Source organism: Phasianus colchicus, chromosome 9 (genome assembly GCF_987193195.1).
Source record: "Phasianus colchicus chromosome 9, bPhaCol1.hap1.1, whole genome shotgun sequence".
In the NCBI taxonomy this organism is placed as follows: Eukaryota; Metazoa; Chordata; class Aves; order Galliformes; family Phasianidae; genus Phasianus; species Phasianus colchicus.
Window position 1 is genome coordinate 6,979,160 of NC_143444.1, and position 22,850 is coordinate 7,002,009.

The 22,850-nt window shown below is 44.5% G+C and overlaps 1 protein-coding gene across 12 annotated transcripts in view; it reads left to right on the top strand.

Moving 5' to 3' along the window:
- RASAL2 (RAS protein activator like 2) overlaps window positions 1-22,850 on the top strand; it is a 149,504-nt gene that overhangs the window by 68,449 nt on the left and 58,205 nt on the right. For all 12 annotated transcript variants that reach the window (XM_090145985.1, XM_031595566.2, XM_031595567.2 and 9 more), the window contains exons 2-3: window positions 1,031-1,158; window positions 7,084-7,207. In XM_090145985.1, coding sequence (XP_090002111.1) covers window positions 1,031-1,158; window positions 7,084-7,207 — 252 coding nt within the window. The remainder of the gene's footprint in view (window positions 1-1,030; window positions 1,159-7,083; window positions 7,208-22,850) is intronic.

Below are 22,850 nucleotides of genomic sequence, written 5' to 3' on the forward strand. Positions count from 1 at the left end.
TTCAGGGCTCACCTGCTTGGCAGTGCCACCTGCATGGCTGCCACGCTTCTGTCTGCATTCTCTTAGGGAGCCTACAAACAGGAGGGGAATCAACTCTTTGAAAGGGTTGATAACTACAGGACGAGGGGAAATGGTTTGAAGTTGAGGGAGGGGAGATTTAGGTTGGACATCAGGAGGAAATTCTTTACAGAGAGAGTGGTGAGGTACTGGAACAGCTGCCCAGAGAGGTTGTGGATCCCCTGGAGGTGTTCAAGGTCAGATTAGATGGAGCCCTGGGCAGCCTGGTCTAGCATTAGGTGGGAAGGTTGGTGGCCCTGCGTGTGGTGGGGGGGTTGGAAATTCATGATCCTTGAGGTCCCTTCCAACCCTGGCCATTCTGTGATTCTCCTTTCTGGTCCTGGAGGAAAATTCCTGTAGCAAGAGGCACAATGAGGTGTGGAGCTGGAGGCTGAGAGTCTTGAGGCAAATTGACTTTTTAGTTTCTTGTCACCAGAGTGGTTGTGGCTGGATGGAAATGCTGGGAGACTGCTGTCTGTCACGATTTAATCTGACAGCTTCCCTGCTGAAAAGATGCCAGGAAGCCCTTCCCAATTCAGTGCCATCCCCCTGAGATTTCCCTTTCTTTGTGCCTCCTGACGTGCTCTCGATCTCCCTTCCTATGTCTCTCTGCCCTCAGTCTCACATAGGTTTATTAAGATGCAGAGAACACCCAGGGTCCACGTTTCTCAGAAGGAAGCAGAGTTTGCGTGCAGGCTGTCACTCTTTGCTTTTGGTTGTATTTCAGTCTTCGGCGACAGCATTCATATTCTTCTCAGGTGTTGTTATTTTCATAAGCTGTGCTGTAGATACATATAAGTATTCATGGTGTGCCTCACACTCCCTTCCCCATGGTGCCTCCCAAGATTAGCAGTTTCTTTTAACATGCTGGTGCTAAGTACAGCTCACTGCTCTGCTGCAGAGTTACAGAGCTGAAGGAGGGCAGCTAATGAGACGGGCTAATGATGCTAGGATCCCCGTTCTGTGTTCACAGATGTAAAAGGACCACCTACGCACAGGCTGTCCTGCGGCCAGTCCCCCTACACCGAGACGACAACATGGGAGAGGAAGTACTGCATCCTGACTGACAGCCAGCTGGTGCTGCTCAACAGGGAGAAGGAGGTGAGAGAACACACGTCGGCCTTCCGTGGTAACACAGGAAGGCAGCTTTCTTCACCTCTCTCTTTATTTTTTTTTTTTCCTTCTCTTTAGCTGCTCACAAGTCAAATCGAGTGTGTGAATGGGAGAGCTAACCAGTTCTGTGCATATAGCTGGCATGGCATGCAGAGTTACAAAACAGCTGGCCCAGGTGTTGCACAGAACAAAATGAGTGCATCCACTGTTCCCTGCTTGAGTTTTAGGCCCAGCATTTCAGCCTGCCACTGCATTTCTCTGTGCTAGCTCTGCTTTTAATGGAGCTAAAGCCACCATGGCTACCTAAACTTCACGTCAGTGCAGACGTAAGCTTGCAAAAGTGTTCTGTTGGTGCCTGTGTTGGAGTAGAGGAAGCGTGCAACCTTCATGCTCTGCAGTCATTTTGCTGCTGTCAGAAGGTAAATTGTTTGAGACAAGGGTTTGCCTTCTCTCTTGCTAAATCTACAGGATTGAGTGGCCGTTGGCGTGGAATACTCAAAGCTATTGCAACCTTTGCTTTAATTATAAAATTACTGTGTGTATGTGTATATAGCATGTAGGACTTGGCATTGTGCCTTGGTATGAAGGTCGTGTCAATATGGTTAAAGAATAGGCATATTTTAGTTGTCTGAAGCACTGTGGGCAAACGAATGGTGATAAGTCCTTTCTCAAGCATACACCACAGTATTGTTTTTCTTGTTGTATTTAATGTCTACAGGCTCTTGCAAATACAGGAGCTTGAGAAGTTGATAATGTTCCTGGGTTTGTTTGCTTAATTACTCTGCTATAGATTTGCCATTTAAATATTTCAGGAGGAGCTATAAAGTAGGAATGATTTCAGATTATTGAAATAGACTTTATTGTCTGTAAACGTCTATGAATTTGAATCTAATACCATGGTTTCCTGCATTTTGGAAATGGCCTGGGTTCTTTGCAAGCTGAGAGCATGAGACCTGTTCCCAGTGTAGCACTAAGCATTATCCATCTTGAGCTTTGATTAGGTGTGCTTACAAGGGCTGAAGCATTTCCCTGCATGGGGAGAGTGGGAGGAAAAGGTTTAGAGGACGACTTGAGTTATTAGAATGGAACAGCATCAATGCTAATTTGTAGGAGAGGTAATCAAATGCAGGGAAAATTGAAGACCCATATCATAATGTTTGTTTACTACATAATTCTTTTTCTAGTCTGACAGGAATGTCACCTAAGGAATTAAGGTATCTCCTGAAGAAATGTAAGGACATGAGAAGTATTCCTAAAGCTGTGCTCTACCAGCACAGCTGGGCTAAAAGGATGCATCTCACTAAGAGATGCATTAAGGAGCATAATTGAAAAAAAAACACTGGCTCATATCAGCAATAATTATCTGAAGGTGGTAACCATGCTCTTAAGGGTTGTTAATTTTCCTTACCACTTACAGTTAAAACATTTTGCCTGGAGTCAGATGAGCCTCTTGCTTAGATCCTGAGGAGTAAATATGGGAACTCTGAAGCATCGCTGATGTGAAGTCATTACATGTGGTATTTAAATGCACTTTGTTTTAGCCTGTTTTCTCCTAGAAGCTGGAGAAATTCCACGTTGGGGCATATGCAGCGTGGGTTTTAAGTATAGTAAAGGAAACCTTTGTAACGTGCTCTCAAAGGAGTCTGCCAGCAATATCACAATGAGAAATAACTTGTTTTGGAGAATGCTGTGTGCAGATGAGCCAGGCAGACATGCCTTTGGTGCAGGTGTGACTCCACATGCTGATAATATGATTTGTTTCAGAAGTTAGAGACAGATTGGCTGTTCTGATTTCAAAGTAAATTGGGACTGCACTAAGTGAAGGGGAAAAGGGAACTCCTAGCAGGCACAAGTGCCTGTGGGAAAATAAAAGGTGGTTTTCATCTAGAAATGTCTACATACAGCAGTGTACATGCAAGTCCTTAAAGAAATATAGCAGCTACACTGGTAGAAATGTTGGTTGAGGCATGGAGCTGATGCTCTGGATTTTGCACCTTTAATGCCTCCCAAGCAGAGGGATCCCTCACAGCTTTCCTGGAGAAGGGCAGCAGCGTGGTGCCTTATGCTTGGTGAGTCACTGGGAGGGGAAAGGCCCCGTGACATGGGGTCTCTAGGCAGGAGAGGACAGAGGCCTGTGAGCTTGGGAAGAACTGAATGATGAAGTGTGTAGGAGAATGGGAAAGAGCCCCTGGGTGGGATCCCAGATACCACCTTCCTAAGCAAGGGTAGGGGTTAAAGGTTTGAGGAAAGGGGGGGGGGGGGGGAGGGGAAGGAGCACAAAATGCAGAAAACAGATTCTCAGAGTAAAATGATATTTAGAGTGAAATTGTTGGAAGGGTGATCCTGGAGAAGGATTTTTGTTAACCTGAAGTGAGGCAACAGGAAGATGGAGAGGTTCCTGCCCTGAATGTGGAAACTGCTGATAGAGCAGGTCGGTCAGATCTTCTTTGGACTGTTGAGGAGGATCTTAGAAACAATTTGAGGAACAGAATGATACACATCAGTAAGGGGATGGGTGGGAGGGAAGAAGGAAGAGATGCTAACAGCAGTGCCCTCCCAGCTGCACAGAGCACTTGTGTCATCTCAAAGCTGGCGTAATGTGAATGTGGTGTGGAGCATCCGAGGCATCTCCTTGGATTTTCTGTGCATCTGCTTTGTTCTTTCCCAGAACAGGAATCTAAGAAAGCTCAGCTCATGTGGAATTGAAAGGGAACAGAAATGTTTGATGTTTATGGTACTTTGTAGAATCATTATACAAGCATGTGTGGAAAGCCAAAAGGTAGGAAAACATGTACAACGTGTGAAGAGGAAAAGAAAGGATGTCTTAATTGCTTCAAATAACTGCTAAAATGGCTTTCAGTTGGAATGCGGCATCATGCATTGTGCAGTCTTTTATTTTAAGGCTGAGATAACAGAATAAAGGTAAACCAATGAGTAAGAAACCTTTTTTCTTCTAGCACCCTCTCTGCCCACTCCCACATAGATTTATTGACGAGGCGGTTTGGACAGTGTGTGCAGACAGACTGGCACTGTGCAAGCACAACAGTAGGTTGGGAATCAGAGAAATTTGGTCCAACTTGGTCCAAAAATATCTGTAATTGCTTAGACAAAAATAGGCTGAGAGTATCACCGTGTGCAGCGTAGGTAAATATTAATTACTTGTCAGCTCATCAACTTCATAAAATGAAATAGGTGAGATTGCAGAATGAAGATTATTAATGAAGGGAAGAGACTGAGACCCAAAAAGGAAGTAGAAAGAGAATGAGCACCTGTAAGGGCGTGAGGGACGACTTAGCAAATAAGGAGGCTTCAGTGACAGATGTGCAATTACTAGAACATCTTGTGGTGTGGCAACACCTAGCAGCATCTTCCAAGACTAGGAGAACAGGTCTAGGCTGATTCTCACTTACAAATCAGTGTTTCTTTTTTATATGAGGAGGACAATTTCCCACTGTCAGGAGTGTGGATGTCTTCAGCATTAGTGAAACCTGTTCCATAGGCAAGAGCTGTGAGCACCCACTTCTAAAGAAGGCACCATATAGGGTGCCTGCGAAAACAGAGGCACTGAAACAGGAAAAGGGAATGAGTCAGTGTTTCTGATCAGCAGTTTCTGATAGATAACCCATTGCACAGCACATTCATGAGGGATGTGAGAAATGAATACATCTGGGTTCGGGCTGCTTTTGGGTTAGTCACTGTCTGTAACTTGGCTGCTGTCCTGCAGAATCCTTCAGTTTTGCATTCAGCTGCAAATGCAAATCTCTTATTGCTGTGATAGGCTCTTCCCTTTTCTCCCCCACACCCCAGGCCTCACCTTTTTGGTACCACTAATCCAGTATGCCCATAAATATGAGTTTGTCGAAGTTCAACTCAGGCATAAGATTTGTTTCAGTGACCAAATGAGTTTAATTACTTGCCTCCCAAGGTCCCCAAGAAATGCTTATCAACATTTTTAAAGTGGATTCTTAAACTAGGATTTTAGCCAGCTTCTAACTTTCTCAAGGAAGACAAAAGCTAAAGTGAAGAGCTTTATTGTTATGTAACTGTTGATGTGATTCCAAACTTCCCAATTATTAATTCAGAAGAGGCTGTGGATTTTCAAGTTTTTTGGTCTTTCTGGTCTGAAAAAAAAATCTGTCTGCAATGGAGAAGCTCTTTTCTGCCTTCTTCTGTTCTTTTTTTAAAGCTCCCAGCTTACTTTAAGTGGCATTAAATGCTTGTGATGCTGTTCCTCTGTTTCATCTGAAATCTCTCCATCATCATACTAGAAATCCCAGGAACAAGGTTTATACTTAAGAAGCGTGTTCAGCAGCAGGTGAGCTGTGATACTGTTTGAGAAATGAAAGCCTGAGCTGTGAGCCTGCCCTTGTTACATTTTGGAAATCACCAGTGAAACATGGTCAGGATTGTCAGGATTGTCAGCAAGCCAGAGCAGGGCTGGGCCATTCAGAGTTGCTTGAAGTCTCAGCAGGTCAAAGAGCAGGGCAGCAAAACTGCACAAAAACCTGCTGGCAGCCTGAAGTGCTGCTCGAGCCTGACTTTGTAATGCTTAGTGGTTCTCCTCAGTCCTGGTGCAGTATTGCTCCTGGTGCAGCTTGCAGAATTCCCTAGTGAAATAATAGTATGAGGTGTTTCTCAAGGCACTGTAACAAAAGCAGTCTTTTTCTGGTGAGGTCTGTTCTGCACCAGATGAGTGTTAATGCATCAATGCCCCTCCTTTGGTGTGCGACCCAGCCACGTTTTCCTGGTCCGGGTGGATGGTGAGTACAAGAAGGTGCTGTGGCTTAGGGGCAGGACCTCAACCCTCAGACACTCTTCCTGCTAATGGCTCAGGTCCTCTCTGAAGATAAATCCTATCTCTGGTATGCAGTGGTCGGTTTGCTTTCGGCACTTGCTGCAGTGTGCTGTTGCCTGTTTGCTTTTCCCAAGGACGCAAAAGACAGCGTGGGCTGAGCCACCAACCTCCTCCTTGGCCCTGGAAGCAAGCTGTCCCTGCCCCTAGGCTGTCCTACCGGCCACTGTCACCCTTCTTACACATTGCCAGCAGGGTGCTTCAAGCCAGCCCTTCACCTCGCTGGATACAAAGAATGTTTCTGTCATCCTGTGCCAGAAAGAGAGTAAAGGTACTGAAGGAGGGCACTTAAAAGAAGAAGGACTGCGTGAATTTCTCAGCTATAAGTCAGATGGTGGAGAAGTCTACCCCACAGGAGCTGCATAAGTGTGGGGCGTAGTGTGGTTTCAATGAGTTCCCTGAGCAAGGTGCAGCACCTCAGTGCTTGTAGGGCGTGCTGCATCCCTCCAAAAACATGCTTTGAAGAACAGAGAGTGTGCCAAAGAGAGAGAGACCAAGTGGTGTCTCCAGATGAAACCTGAATGAAAATCTAACCTGTGACCTTCATTGAATGAGTGTAGCGTAAACTTAACAAAATTACTCTGTTTGACCTCAGATCGTTTAGCAAAGGAGCTGCTGTAAATATGTACCAACAAAGAGAGTGGCCATAGCAGAGGTAACCACTGGGGATTTGGGAAATGTGTTTTTAAAAATGAGCGCTGTTTGAAGGAGACAAATAGACTGGCAGTAGTGACAAGCAGCATTCTCTTAAGGTCATTTTTAATGCTAAGTGCATGAAAGTCAGGAAATGCCGGAACCAGTTTGCGAGAGGCAGTGTAGCTTCTAAAATAGTGCAGCGTCTCATGCATCTTTTACAGCCTTCAGTACAAATCTGATGTGGATGGCAGCCCTGCCTGCAGCAGGGAGCTGGAGCTAGGTGAGCTTCAAGGTCCCTTCCAACCCAAACCGTTCTGCGATTCCAGATGAATGCTCTCTTTTTGTTTGCTACTAATACTCCGTTTGGAAAGCAATGCTCTCAGCGGGGTTGCAGGCTAACAGCTGTCTGCATTTTTTTTCCCCAGGTGCCCAGCGAGGGGTTGCAGGAGCCTCAAGATGCCACCAAAGGCCGCTGCCTGCGCCGCACAGTGAGCGTGCCCTCCGAGGGCCAGTTCCCAGAGTACCCACCAGATGGGGCCTCCAAGCTGGGTAAGTGAACCGCAGAGGATGGGTTTTATTTATTTCTAGCCACGTGCTTCCCAGGCAGCATCTCTGTGCAGCAGCCCGCGGAGGTCGGCACCTTGCAGCCAGGTGCTGTCTGTGCAAAAGGGTTTGCACAGCAGGGTTGGTGTCACTGAGGCTGTGCGGGGTGCTGGAGAAGCTGAGCTGCTGTGGGACACATGGAGGCTTGTAACTGTGTGTGTGAGGGTGCTGATAGTGCTGGGGCAGTGCGATAGGAATACGACTTCTGCTGGTAGCTTGAAGGTGTTTTTGCTGTGACAAAAGCTTTGTAGCAATGGTTTCCCAAGTCCAGTTCAGGGTTTTTCTCCCTTCTTTATTCCACACCATATCTGGCTGCATAAAGCATCGTTACAGCTCTTTCCAAGGCACTGAGTTAGGGGAGGCAGCAGCCACACACAGAGGAATTCTTCTTTTCATTCCCCATTCATGCAAAAAATTGCCTAAGCATAAGCTGTGAGCTACTGATAGGAGCTAGGAGCAATCCTTCTTTAGTTCATCTCTGAAATATCAATCCTGAGAAAGAAGGAGCTGTAACAGAAACTATTGTGCACCTATAAACAGTAGACCACTGTGATTACATTGTTATCAGAGGTGAAGAGCAGGTAAGGTATTTTTTATTTCATAGGCTTGTGTGTTTTATGGCAAAGAATTTAATTTTCTAAGTATATAACACTCAAGTCATCAGAAGAGAAACTACTGTGAAGCTAAACATAGAGAATCCCACTCTTCTGAATAATTAATTAACAGATTGCAAGTGTAGCACTTATTTGTTCTAACTTGCTTGTAGCACTACCTAACATTTCCTTATCTGGGGGAGGCAGATAGGGATTTTTTTGTTTTGTTTTGTTTGACTCATGGATTAGGAGTCTGAGAAGAAAGAGGCAGGTCAGTGATTTAGGGAGGGAAATTGCAAAATACTTGGGGGGTGAGAGAGGTAAACATAACTCCCATCGGATTTATTTATGGCATTTCAAATGCAGTGCAAAATGATCATCTTGTTTTGTCGTATGAACAAATATTCATTCTTGTTTGGAAGTAAAAGCAGCATTAAGCACATTTACATTGTGCTCCAGGCAAAGTACCTGCTCCAGGTGTGTGGCTGGTGGGATGGCAGGGGAATCACATCTAGCACAGCTGTGCTAGGCAACAAGCATTGTTTACAGCTTTGCAAGTTAGATAGAATTCTAAAATCCAGGGGATTCCAGTGCTTACTTTTTCTATACCATGTGCAAAAAATATGGAGAAGAATTCATAGGCATCACTGAGCATTTGAATAGGTGGAAATTCAAGTGTGACATTTTTGCACGTAACCTCTCAACCTTCATTTTTCTTCGGATGCTGTAGGGAATGGATGGCTGTGCTGTTTGGGTGCGTGTATTACAGTGTATTTTGTGACTACTTTAGATGCATGCCGCATCTTGTAGTGTGCTATTAAATGAATGCCTGGCAGGAATCTATTAACAGCACAAGGGAAACCCATATCCACATCATCTTCTCCATATGAGAACATTAGCAAATGGAAACGTCAACAAAGTGTGTAACTAAAGGAAGGGGATGTGCAGTGGGGTGGGGAGGAAGAAAGGCATGAGCTGGAGAAAAATGCAGCAATGTCCTATCTGTGAGAAGGGATGGGAGTAAGTGGGAGGGATGGCTATGCATAATCTGATAGCAGCACCCTAAGTGAGGTTTCCTTGTCTTCACATCCTGGTTAGAAGTGCCTCATACCATGATTACGCCTTGCTAATAAGGAATGTGGGTTGGTAGGGAGAGCAGTGGGAGTAGCTTTGTGTCAAAGCTACTTTTTGTCAGAGGGCAGACCAGTGTGGGAAACCACTGGACATCTTTATAGTGTAAGAAGGGGATAGTGGCAGCCAGGATGTATCGCCAGCAGTACGGATGACAACAGGGCTAAAATAGCTTTGAAATGCACACCAAAACCTGAAAGCACATCAGAGGCTGATAAAATACCTAGCAGAGAAAATGCTAAGCAGAGCTGATAAGAATATCTCACGTGTCCTAGGAAGGCATGTGCATGACAGCAAGAGCAGGCTGTGCATCTTCTGGTGATATCAGGAACTGCTACCTGTAGATGAGTTTCTAGGGGCTGGCACTAACGCAGAGGTTAGCACATGGCAATGACATTTGTATTTTTTTCTCCCAGTAAGGTTCCTGTACCTCTCTTGCTGTTAAAAATAATAATAATAATAATCAGGTGATGTATTTTATTTTCTTTATCTGTAGCACCTTTATAAAACATGAAGAGTATCATTATCAGATCAATCAATTTTTATTTAAATGGAGCAGTTGGAACAGTGTGTGGCAGTGCTTAATTAATTAACAGCGAATATGTGCAGCATTCTTTTATAGCCATGTGCACACATCCATGCAGCACCATTCTTAGGAAGTGTGTGGGAGAGGAACTACCCATGTTACAGCAGAGAGGTTGAAGCAAGAGATGTGTAACTCACCAGAGGTCAACACTAAGTCAAGTGTGCCTTACCCAAGGGCTGCTGGAGTCATTCTTGCCATCTCTTTCATTGCTACCCTTGCTGCAGGGTTGGCTCAGCTGTTTGTGTGGCAGCTGCTGACCCATCACGGTTTGAAGTCCTGCATACTAAGATAGGCACCAATTTCTACATACTTCAATGCAGTAAGCTGTAATTTGTGATGGTTCAGCAGCTGCTGGAGGAGCAGCTGAGCCATCCCTTCTGTGCAGGCAGAAACCACTGTAGTCACCCCTGCACGAGAGCCAGAGGGACGGACACACAGATTACACACAAGATAGAAAGTGACTTGTTTCAACAGCAAAAACTTGCAAGATCATTCTAAAAAATGCAGCTCTGGAGGATGCTCACTGCCTACTAGCCTAAGAGCTTGCCCTCTGCTCACAGGAAGCAGAGAGATTGCTTCCAGTGTTGAAACTCTTAATTCTTGTCTGGAAGGGACGTTGTACACACAGCTGTGCAATCCAGCCCTCTTAAATATATGCCATGAAATTTCCTTGGGAAGTAATCTCTATCATTGCAGTAATACCTATCTGAGGGTGAATAGGCACACTCTTAACTATCTCATTTTCTTGCTAGGGTTTTGTCTTGGCAGCTCTTATTGTCAGAAGTGCTTCCATTCAGGGAAACTAAAAATGAGCTGTAATTTATCCCAGACTCCAGCCTGACAGCCTCTTTCCTTTTTCTTTCAAGCATTGCTTTCAGTGGGCTCATTTTTTTTATGAAGTGTGTTATGGGCCCTAGAGACCAGAACCTGAGTGTTGGAGGAAGGGTTAACACAAAACTCAAGCGAATGCATCCGTCGTGCTTGTCACCACGTCTGATTCAGATCCTGCTCTTTCTCAACAGGTGTATGGTTTTTTTTTTGTTAGGGAGATTGCAGTCTTGAGATGCAGAGGGAGAGGATCGCTGTTTATAATAGTGTATTGAAATTAACCATTCATACAGTAAAAGCATGATTCAAATTTCCACCATTCATGCTATTTAATAGAGTAGTAGCACAGTTATTGCTTCCTTACCCAAAATAGTGCTCTTCCTTCTTGCTTTGCTTCCTTCTCACCACCTGCTCATACTAAATGAGAGCTGTTAAAGAGAATACATAGTGAAAGTTTGATTCTGGCATCTGGGCCCATCTTTGTGGTACGAGGAAGGGATTTTTTTGCCTGCATGTGTGGAAATAGAGGGAGGGACTGCAAGTGAGGAAATGGATGTTTTTAATTATTTTGAAATTATTAGGAGAGAGCATCATGGGGGGGAGTTTTTTGAGATTCTCTGATGCTGATGTTGATGCAAATGGATTGCAGAGGGCTAATGATGTAGAGAGCTAATGTTGATGCAAATGGATTTTCTGTTCATATTTGGAGACAGAGTCATCTGAGAAGAAAATGAAGACTTTCACTTGTTGAAGCAAGTTAACCCTGTGCTTTCTCAGTTGCATCTCACACAAAGGTTTTTGATAAAAGACTGTGAGTGCTAAATGAAAGCAGATCAAAGATAACGATGCTCTGTGCACATCTTTCTTCTGTCTTCACCATGAGTCACCCGTGCTGAGAATTTTTGTTTTCTCTCCAGTCACTGGGTCTAAAAACATGGGGAAAATACAGTTTGTGCCCTCCATACATGTTAAATGCTAGTGTGTTCGTTCTTGCCTTCACTCATCTAATTGCTGTAAACAAAACTGGAGTACAGACGAGGCGCTCTGGCATAGAGGAGCAGTGGTCTGACTGACACTTCACTTGGCAGCAACTCTGAGTTAGACTTTTTCCATCCCCCTTCCCCCTTGCCAGTGAGTAAGTTCGTCTCCCTGCATTGTGCAGTCATTTATTTCTGCAGCTATTTCTTAATCCAAGTCACTTCCCTGTCTTGTAGATGACCGTGCCAGCACAACTTGAGGAATGGTTCTGCAAGAGCAACGTGCAGCCAAATGTGAGAGGAGAGGAGGCAGGAACTCCTTCAGCTTGTTTTGTTGCTGACAAGTGTCTGGAAACACCAATTCAGAGTGGTTTTTTTCTGGAATTTCTTGGCTGGAGGGAGGTGGAATTGTCACCAAGGCTGAGGATGGTCTGGGTAGGCAAGGTGTGTGTGCCTTGTAGGAGATTTTATACAGACAGCACTGTATACCCAGTGCCTGCTCCCCTTGCATCGTGCCCTGGCTCATCTTCCAAACTTTTGGGCTGTGGATGCACCTTCTTTTGTCAGAGAACCAGAAGGCTTTCAGTACCTCAGCTCTATCTGTGTTTTTTAATAGCTGAATTCTGTCGCTGCTCTCCTATCCCCATCCTTTCCAGCCTACTGTCAGCATCTGCTCTTCCTGCTTGGGTATATCTGTGCCCTCCAGAGTTTCCATTCTCTGAGCATCACTGTAGAGATTGTCTTTGCAAACAGGAACATGACAATAGAAGATCAGTTGTGCTGATTTCCTGATCCCAGCACTGCTGACATAATGGGAATACTGAGTCCAGTTTCAGGCCTGCCAGCTTAAGAAGAGTGTTGAGAACCTGGAGGCAATTCAGCATGTCAGAAATATATAGGGAGCAAGACTAGAGTGCTTTTGATGTGTTGCAGTGTGCTCCACTTGGGAGATGAGCAGGAAAATGCAAATAGCTAGAAAATGGGGCACCCTGACTTAGAACCATATCATAGAGTTGTTTGAGCTGAAAGGGACCCTTAAAGGCCATCTGGTCCAACTCCCTGCACTGAACAGCTCCATCAGGTGCTCAGAGCCCCATCTAATGTGATTTTGAGTCTCTGCAGGGACAAGGCACCCACACCTGTCTGTTCAACCTGTGCCAGTGCCTCACTGCCCTTTTCATAAAAACCTTTTTCCTTGTATCTAGTCTCCTTTCCTTTAGTTTGAAGCAATTTCCCCTTATCCTGTTAGAACAGACCCTGCTGACGAGTCTGTCCCCTTCTTTCCTACAGCATCCCTTTAGGTACTGACTTCCTTGATCATATAAATGCTTTGTATGTATAGAAAGGCTTTGTGTAGATATAAAAATATATGGAGATATTTACATGCACGTGGTAAATACAGCAGTCACCTCCTTGCTGCACTGTGGTGTACTGCACAGTTTTGAAATTTAGCAAAGATGAAATTTTGAGGTGCAAAAATAGCATTTAACTTCTTGATCTTTGGATTTAGTTGAGTAGTTGATGGATTTTATCTCAGCGATCACCCATACTGCACTTACTCAAGCTCATTTTTTTCACTATCAATTCTGCTGAGTTCAGAAAATCCTCTGATCAGGCAAACAAGGGCAGAAGTGATAAAAACGAAGCACCAATCTGTTTTGGCTCTGGATCCATGCTGCATAGCTATCAGGTGACCGGTAAGCTGTGCAGAAATGCTGCCTCGGTGCTGTTGTAAAAGGTGATATGTCCAGAGACTTGGAGATGGAGCGAGCAACAGCACATCGGTTCAGTCACATCTAGCTTCCTTGCTGCCTGCCATGTGCCTCTCATGGTAGGTCTGCAAGCTGCTGCTGAGCCCTCCTACGTGGGATGATTGCACCGAGAAAGCATACAGCCCATGCTCTTCCTTCAGGTAAAAAACTTGGCAGGAGAGAACAGACGTTAGCTGAAAAGATTTCTGGGGTTATTTCAGTAACTGCCGCTTCTAAGACATAAGGTTGTTTGCAGCTAAATCAAAGCTGAGCCTTGCTTTCTGCATATTCCAGTTGGAATGAGTACTTTGTGATGAAAGAATAAATAAGACTTATTCTGTGCACACCATGTAATTACAGTCCTGGTGCGCCGAGGTGTGGGATGAATGCCTGAAAAGGGTGACTGCTTGGGAGGGGAGGGAGGGAGATGGTCTGCTTTGGAAGAAGAGAGATTGTTTGTGACCTGGTCAATGAAAAAATCTGCAATGCACCAAACCTTTCGTGTTCAGGAAAGATTTAAGAAATATGCAGGGTTTTGAAATAATACCCTTCCTGCAACTTCTAACAAAACTATGCTGGAAAGAGGGCTCTCTTCCATCACTCAGCCTTGCCTGTAAAGCATATCTGTTAGATAGGGAGGTTGGAGAAATGCAGTTAACAGCTCCCAGTATCTCAGCCTTACAGATTTGTGACGTGTTTTGATGAAAGAATTTTCCCCACAGCACTGTCTGCTCTTTCATTATGTTGCAATGTGCAAAATACCCATCTCCTGTCAGCTCTCGTGCACAGCTGGGATGCAGAGCAGGAGCTCTGGGGGAGGGAAGTGGTTGTGTGTGTTGTATGCTCACTCACAGCACTATCCCTGGCAGGAGGATGGATACAGATGTGTTGACTTCACTTGTTTGCAGCTCTTTGGATTTGCTTGATTTGGGCTTGCATGGGCCTGTTTGTATATAGGTGCACAAACATACATGAGAGAGATATAGACCTGGGAATCCAAGGGATCAGATGTATCTTTTAAATGACTATCCTCTGTGTTGCTGCTTTTGTTTTTTCTTTTACCTGCAAGTCTTTTGTGTCAAAATTCTACCTTTAAAAAGCACCCAGCAGCTGGAAGATGACTGGGAGCAGCACAGCAAGCACTGCTCTGTACTTGTGTTGTTCATCACAGCTCCATGCTGTGTTTGTGTAAGTCTCCTGTAAAATACAGTTGCCTTTGAGTATTGTTAAATTACCCAAGAGCTACATAGAGAAGCACCTACTGCATGACGAGTGTCCTGCTATCTTCAGCATCCACAAAAATTGGTTAGAAAACTTTGGGAAAAGCCCCAAAGTAATCTGAAATTTGGACTATGCACAGTACAATTTGCCTGCCTTGGAAGGATGAGAGGAATTGAGAAAGCTCTGCTTGAAATTAAAACAGACTCTGGGGAGGCTAGGTATAACCAGGATGCCTATGTCTCAGTGACATTCCCTCTGGGCAATTGCAGTTATTTGTATACAGAAAATTGCCAAGCTGCTGTCTTTTCCTTCTTGTCTAACCCAAGCAAAGCCAGAGGATTTTGTTTTGTTCTGAACGCTGCTGAAACTTTATTCCCTTGGCTGCAGATCATCTGCACCGAGAGCCAAGTTTCGTCATGAAGCCAGTGTTATCTCTTTAGATCTTAAACCTTTTTAGAGCAGAAATTAACAGGGGTATGAACACACAGTCTGAACTCTCTCGTGTGGCCACGTGCTCCGTTAGGGTTTGTTTCTTGGAAATGTTCTGCATCCCTGCCCTCTGCTTCCAGCCTGCTCAACAAATTGCTTTAGAAGACTTGAAGGTTTTGTTACATGAGCATATTTATATGGTAGCTCTTGGGCCACTTGGCAGATGTGTTGGCTATGTTCTAATTGAAGCCCAGTTCAGTAGGAAGGAAGCTGTCGTTTTCCTTAGCTTCCCCATCTAAAAAAAAAAAAGAAAAAGGTATTTATGAAATTCTTTAGGGAAATCTACCTTAAGTCGTGCATGAACTTACCGAGTGCATTGTTAAATGTTGTAGGCTTTCTTTTATAGCTGTTTGATCTTGTGGCAAAAAGTAATTACACTCCACCCAACCGTGTATATGCTCTTTTTTTCCTTCAGTAACAGCCAACTTAACACTTAATGGAAAATTAACCTATCTTCCTACAGCCTGAATTTCCTTATCTGAAGGCTCCTCAGCAGTTAATTTGAACACTGAGCTAAATTAAAAAAAAAAGAAGAGGTTGATGTAATTAAATCTGTTTCAGACTCCTAGTTCCAGTACTCGTTGCTGACCGGTTTATTGCTTTAGCATGAACTGATAGATGCCAATGCAAATATTTATGATATCAGATTAGGTGCATCTCACTTCAAGTTGGTATGAAATTAAATATACTAAATTTTCTTTGTTGCACACGTGTGTGCACACTCCTGTCTCCCTGCTTTGCCACCAATCAGTGAATGGGTTCATGCAGTGAAATCATGCACATGTTCATATTGTTTTTATAGGATCATAGAGTGGTTTGGGTTGGAAGGGATCTTCAAGATCATCTAGTTCCAACCCCCTGCTATAGGTAGGGATTCCTCCCACTAGGCCAGGTCGCTCACAGCCCATAGGTTTCAGTAAGTGTGCTAGGCAGACTATTAAAATCATCATGTTTTTTATCTTAATGAGTCTTGGAACATGGGACTGCCACTTGAGTTTTTATTTCCCATGGTCGTGTGTTGTTTCTGGGAAGCCTGAACCTGTCTCTTCTTTCCCTGTACCTCCCTCTCTTCTCAGCCTGTGCTCTGCTATACTTTGGAGTTTCTCATGACAAACCAAAATGGACAGGTAGTGTTGGCTGGAAATGCACCATACTAATCAAATGAGCTGTCCTGCATCTTCTCTCTAGAGTGCTGAAAACTGAATCCTTATATTTTTGTTTTGCTCTGCTTCATGAAGGTAAGGATTGCTGTTGTGGCCCACGGCAGGTTTCCTTCTGTGCTTCTGATCCACTTAGGAGATTTTCTTCCAAATAATTAGTTCTAGCTGAGGATGCAGAACTTGGCTGAGAAAGCTACAATGAGGCAAGAAATCTATTGTCAGTTATACATAGGTTGCTCCAGAAGTAATGCCTCCAATTTATTTCCAAGGAAGCTACTACGGATACAGGTGACCCTCTGTCACCATCTGTCTCACAGCAACAAAAAGGAATGGAATATTGGTGGGAAGGTTCAACCTTTACTGCCATCCCACTAACGTCCTCCTCTTACATCGCAGGCCAACAATAAAATTACTTTTGAAGCAGCCCTTGTTTATTGGGTTTTTCCAAGTAGGGCCTCAGGAGATTTGTTTTCCATCAGGCAGTAATTGTACTTACTTACATAGCACTTTATATCTTGAAAACGGCCTATGAAGATGAGCTAATTAATCTGCACAGTGCCTCTGGGAAGCATGCAAGTCAAGCTTTTAAAAAATAAATTAAAAAAGCAAATTTTACAGCGCTTCCTGTGCCATCCTGTGATATTTACACTTCAGTGGGGCAGTGACGTATCTCCTGTGGGCAAACTGCTATTATAGCTAAACCAAAAAAAAAAGTGCATAATATGTATGGTGCCTTAGTTATTAAATGAGACTTCTTCAGGTGTGTGCTGGATATTTTACTAACCTGCTGCTCCTTTTGTAATTGATTGCTCTACCATAGAAGAAGAAGAAAAGAATTAGAACTGTGATTTTATCTTCAAAAGAGACAAAAATGTGTCAGCAGCACGACAGAGGGATAATTCACTTAAAAGAAAAAATAATAAAGCCACAAAGGAAAAGTGGGCTATTGAACCCTACTGGAATTCATCATCAGCTCTTCTAGCAGGCACCTCTGTGTCGCAGGCAAATCCCCGATTCCCTGAAGAAGCCCTGGAGATGGAGAGGACTGTAAGTTCTAGTGGTGATTAGTGCCCATTAAGATTCAACTCGGTGTCCAGTAAGTGCTTCTGGCTACAGGCTAATAATTCCTGATGTATGGTTGAGATTGCTTTATCTTGTGTATTATCCAGCAAAGAACTGATGCTTTTTTTTCTGTTGTGTTTTCTTTGTTTTGTTTTCATGAGTTTTCTTTGTCTTTCCATTTCAACTGCAATGGTTTGCTTGACTAGCAACCTCTTTTTTTTCCACGAGAGCTATGTGTAGTTTTGGTAAGGGTCTGGCCAGTGAGATCACTGAAAAACTGAATCACTGAGCTCCTCTTCACAGATTGACTTTCCCCACTTTTTGTTGATATGTAGCAGGAAAGTCTGTAGCAGCGATCACCAACTTTGCTGACCCCAGGGTATCAGCATGATGCAAGTAACGAGTGCTTTGCTTTTTTACCCAATTTCATTGCCCATTGACTGTAGCAGGCACTGGAGAGGACTTCCCATGGGCTGAATGGTGGGAGTTGGCAGTTTAAAGGCTGGGAAAACCCAAAGGAAACATCTAGAGGTGGTCTGTAGGGGCTCACCATTGTTGGTGCTCTGGTCTTCCTTGGACCATGAGGGTGAGGTGTTAACCATTCTGCCCAGGACTGGGTGGGAAGGACTGCAGTGATGCTTTTTGTTGGGTTGTAAAGACTGTGAGTTTTGGAGGAGGTGTTGTATTCCTTGCATTGGTAATGCAGGGTGTGGTGGGCTGACCTGGGCACTCAACAAGACAAGTGGAGAAAATAAGATTGAAAAGCTGGAGTGACAGGATGAAGGTTGCAGTCTTCTGGAAGTAACATCTAGTCCTAGACTTCCCAAATTGCATTTCAAATACCTGAAATGGAGTAATTCCTGGAATAGTTCAAAGTATTAGTTAGTAGCTTTGGTTTTTTTTCTTTTTTTTTTTTTTTTTTTTGCCCATGAAAGCATTAGAACCCTTTTGAAGACACACAGACACAACTGCAGCATACCAGTCCTTAATTTTTCCATCTCTTCTATCATGCTTTGTGGTATACACGAATTGTCTGATGTTGCTCCACCCTCAGCAGAGATGCTTTTCTGTGGTGCTGTGAATGTAGTTGGTAAAAAAAAAAAAAAAAAAAAAAAAAAAAACACTGTGGAATGAAATGTTCTATATAATTACTGCAGTATTTGTTGGGTTTCTTTTTTTTGGTGAGGGAGAGGAGATTGCAATCGTTCACAAGCGGTTACTGGTTTTTGCCTGAATCTCGATCAGCTGAGGTCATGAGACTGTTTTGCCCTCCCAGTTCCAGCAACTGGACATTTCTAAGCAGCTGCTCAAACAGATCTGACTGTTTATGCTGCTGTACTGCTGTCAGTGACAGGTTTGGGGGGTCCTTTTTTGGTTTTCCTTTGGATTTTGAGTTGCAGTTCCATTCTAGCGTTTATCTTTGCGCTACGGTTCAGCAATTTGCTTTGGAGAGCAGGGGAGCAATTAGGCATTTCTATTCTTTAGTTAGCAGTTAGTGGTGTTTAAGTAGGCCTTCAGAAGTCCCTTTCCCAAGGTCTGTGCTGTGCACTACATCCAGATTTCTCACGTGAGCTTTGACGAAGGGTAGGGTGACCAAAGGCTCTGTTTCTTCCAGGGAATGGCTGCAGGCTGCAACAATGACATTCCCAAAGGAAGTACCCAAGTGGGTGGCACTGGAGGAGAAGGAGCACCGAATGCCACCTTACAAAGTTGGCGTAAACCAGTTCAAATTGCTCTCCTGCCTGCACCCAGCACACCGAAAGCTGCCGGTCTCGGCTCTTCACAAGCAGTTTTAGCCAGATCAGCAACAGGCTGGGCAGCTTTGCATTCCTCCTGCATGCATGCTTGCCTGCTCTGGTCCCCGCCTGGCAGGTGGGATCTGCTGGGAATCCAGCCCTGGGCTTTTACACTGATCCCACTTGACACACTGCTCTCAGCAGGGGCTTTTCAGTGTAGGAGACATTATGACGGCGGCAGTAAACAAAATGTCCAAGTTTCTGCTTCTGCATCTTTAAGAGCAGCTTTTGTGTTTTTTCTCGAGAGCAACGTTACACCTGGAAGTTCAGCTCTTGGCCCTTGTAAAACAAACAAGGAAAGAGCTCTGAAAAAGCTTAACCATTTCCAGCTTAACCAACAGACTCAACCAGAGCCGTAAATCACAGTAGGAATTAGCAGAAACAACAACAACAAAGGCAGCTCAGGATGCAGAGAAAAGAAAAGTTTGTCTTTTTTCTTTCTAAGTGCATCTCAGGGCTTTGTTAGTATTGTACACTTCCTGGCTGTAGAATGGTTGAAGTGGGACAACGTCTGCAAGCAAAGTTGGGGTTTGGAGCGGCACATTTGGAGTCACAGCTACTCGTTCAGCTGACAAAGCCGTTGTTTTCATCTTGACTTTTTGCAGTCGGGAACGGCTTTCAATGCTACCAGCCTCTTAAGTTTCCCTGCTGCCGCTTTTAGACTTGGAGTCAGCTGCTCCAAACCCCTGAGTTTTCTCAGCATCGGGCGTGTTTTTGCTTCAGAGCCGTCTCCTCCTGCCCACACCCCCTCCCACTCCACCCCAAGTGCTGGTGCTGGCTCTGTTCTCCCCCAGCCACCCCCGGGACAGGGAGAATGAAGCATCTCCCCATCCTGTGGCTGCGTGCGAGGGGAGGCGAGCCACCAAGGGCAGCTATTGTTCCACTAGAGCCAAGGAGCTGAATAGAGCTGCTCGTGCTCCACGGGCTTCAGCTCTGGCTTTTCTGCATTCCAAACCGTCTGCGGCAGAGAAAACAGAGCAGGAGGGAAGCATGCAGAGGCTGTGCTGACTTTCTGCTTTACGCGGTGGTGGGACCATGGTGGAGGGAGGAGAATTGCAGAGGAATGCAGCTCGCAGGTGAGATCCTTCCTGACATCACCGTGCAGATAGGGATGGGGCTGCTGCAGCTGTCCGGTCAGGCAGGATGGGGCACATAGGTGTTGTGCTGGAAGTTTGAAGTGACTAGATTGAATGTAATTAGAAACTTCAAGGGTTCTGAGCTTTTCCTCGCTGCTTATCTGTATCTACCTTCTCCATTTTAGTTTCATACGTAGTGTTTTTTAAAGGCATGCTTGCACGCGTTTAAGTAGTTGGCAGAGAGAAAATGGGTAACTGGTACTTTTCTGCTGGCTGGCATGGAATTGAGGTGTGTGTTAGTATTCAGCCCTCACACAGATGAGAAGGAAGTTTGCGTGCTGGCTTCCAAAGGTGGCTTATTGCTCCTTACGTTGTTGGGTTGACAGTCTCTCCCTCTCCCTGAAAGGCTTTCCTTACCTCCCATACATCACTACGTGCATGCTGCTGTATGGATGTCAGGTCTCTGGATGAGGCCAGGCGTCCCTCTTGATGGGTAGCTGTGGGAATGTCTCTCAGGGTTTACCTGCTGCTGGCACTGTGTGATGTTTCCAGCGTGTGATATTGCCAACCTGGCTTCCTGTCCTCCAGCGAGCACTGGTAAATCAAAGCAGTTCAAGCAATCCTACAGGTTGCTCCTAAATACAAGAGGATTTCTTTTTCTGTACAGAAGTGCTGCGTGCTTTTCTAACGGCCTTTGTGTTAAGATGTTAAATTACAGCAAGCTGGAAAGCACTTTATTTTCATGCCTTTTGATCTAGTTAAGATATTTTTCAGAGACTGCATGAGCAGTAAGCGATACCTACCAAAACCAAGAATGAAAACTTCACAGTTAAATTTTTTCTACCTTGGAAACAGCTTTTAATAGGTACTGATTATGAAGTCCTGCTTTTCCTCCTCTCCTGTAGACCAGGGAGAATACTAATTTGCTGACTCGGAGGGACTGTTTTTGTTAGCCTGAACCAATGAAGTTGTGCTGCAGCTGCTTTTGAATTACACGATTAGAAAATGAAAACCTTCTGCCTTAGCTTTTTTGGAGCAAACGTGTATCTTCCCAAATCAAGCTTTCAACAAAGTTTAGAAGGACTCATGGCAACACACTCCTTGGCCCTTTCAGGTTTAATTTAGGTGATCTCAGGGTGGTTGCCAGGATGTACCCTTTAGAGTTTCTAATCTTTGGCTCTGGGCAGCCTGGCTGGTGACCCTGCCCACAGCAGGGGGGTTGAAACGAGATGATGTCCTTTTCAACTCAGGCCACTCTATGATGATTTTACGATATGGAATTGAAATTACTGGCGATCTCTTGAAGGCAGATGTGAGTAGCAGCGTTTCAGATTCTTCATGTTGTGCCTGGTATTTATGTGGTGCTCTGATGGGGCTCTTGTATTTTCTGTCTCTAAAGTATGGGAAGGGGAAAGATGCATAATTCTGATGAATGCTTGAGGTGACTTCTTTCAGAGAGATCTGTCATGGCTCTTTAAAGTCCGTGGGAACAAATCAGCTTCATCTGTATGTAGGTGGGAGGAAAGGGCATTCTGGTACACCGAGGCTTGACCTGCTCACTGCTGTTCTCTGATAGCTGGGGGTGAGCATAACATCAGCTGCAGAGTACAGAAGTCAGAAAATTATGTGCTGCAGGAGAACACGGTGAGCGGATGGTGTTAGTAAATGGCTTGTTGGCATCAAGAGATGGATCCATTTTCTAGCCTGTAGAGGTACATACCTTTTCAAAGCTTTAATTCTCCACAAAGGGAATACTTCCTTTTATCTTTTATCCAGATTTCCTGACTAATTGGTATCAAGCAGCACAAATGTTTTTTAGGAGAGCTAATAATGGTGGGATTTGAAGCTGGGCCAATGGCAGAATGGAGACCTAATGATCCCATTCCACTTAATTTTCTATGTGTTTGGGTGACTGCTTATAGTAAGGGAGAGAGGAGATCTGCACGAGGAATCAGCAAGCAGACGATGCAACTATAGTTTCTGCATACAGTATCAGCAATATTGTTTCCAAAAGTTAAATGTTCAGCGGACTTCCAGTATATGAATTTAATGGGAAACGGTGGTGGAATTGTCATGGTAAACCTAGCTGTAAAATCCGGGTTGTGGGCTTCTGTAATAGCTGATTATCTGAGCAGATAATGGCATCTACAAATAGCTGTGTCGAGTCTACATAGAGTTTCCTTACATAGCTGAACAGTGCTGCTCCTTACGCAGTGGATCTATTGTTATGCCACACAACATTGCATTTTTCTCCTCCTGCACCTGCAGCGAGCTCAGCAGGGTCTGAGGAGGGCAATGTTGGGACATGGATGCTTGCCAGAGAAATGAAACAGCTCCGTGGTGCATTTGCCTGGAGTAGACCTCTGGGCACCCTTCAAGTGTTGCCAACCACAGGAGTTCCAGTCTGGCATAGGAAAGAGGAGATTGAAGATACTCTTGTGTTCATTTTCCTGCTGGTTCTGATCTGTTTTAGAGTATGCTTCAGTCAGATTTTCAGCTCAATTGCACTCTGTGAAGACCAGGTCCTTTTTCTAGGGTGGAGGCTGGAATTGTCTACCCACTTGCTCGATTCCAGGAATAATTGGCTACAGGAATAATGCCAAATGCTGCAAAATACACCATGATTCCAGTGCCAGCTTTTTACAGCATTCATGTTCCTAAAGCCGTGCCCTGTTAAGTCATGAGGTCACTCTGAAAAGTCAGATGCATTCTCTAGGGAAGCTTTTGCCAGGGTGTTCAAGAAAACTCTTTAAGGTACAGTCAGCTGGAAATTAAGCCTGTGTCCAGGAGATGGAGGACTTGGTGTTGGTACATCCTCATAAAAATTTGCTAATCTGTACTGTCTCTTGTTGTGTTCCCTTCCTTCACCACTAAATATGGTCCCTAATTTGGAAACAGATTAAGGATTACAAACAAACT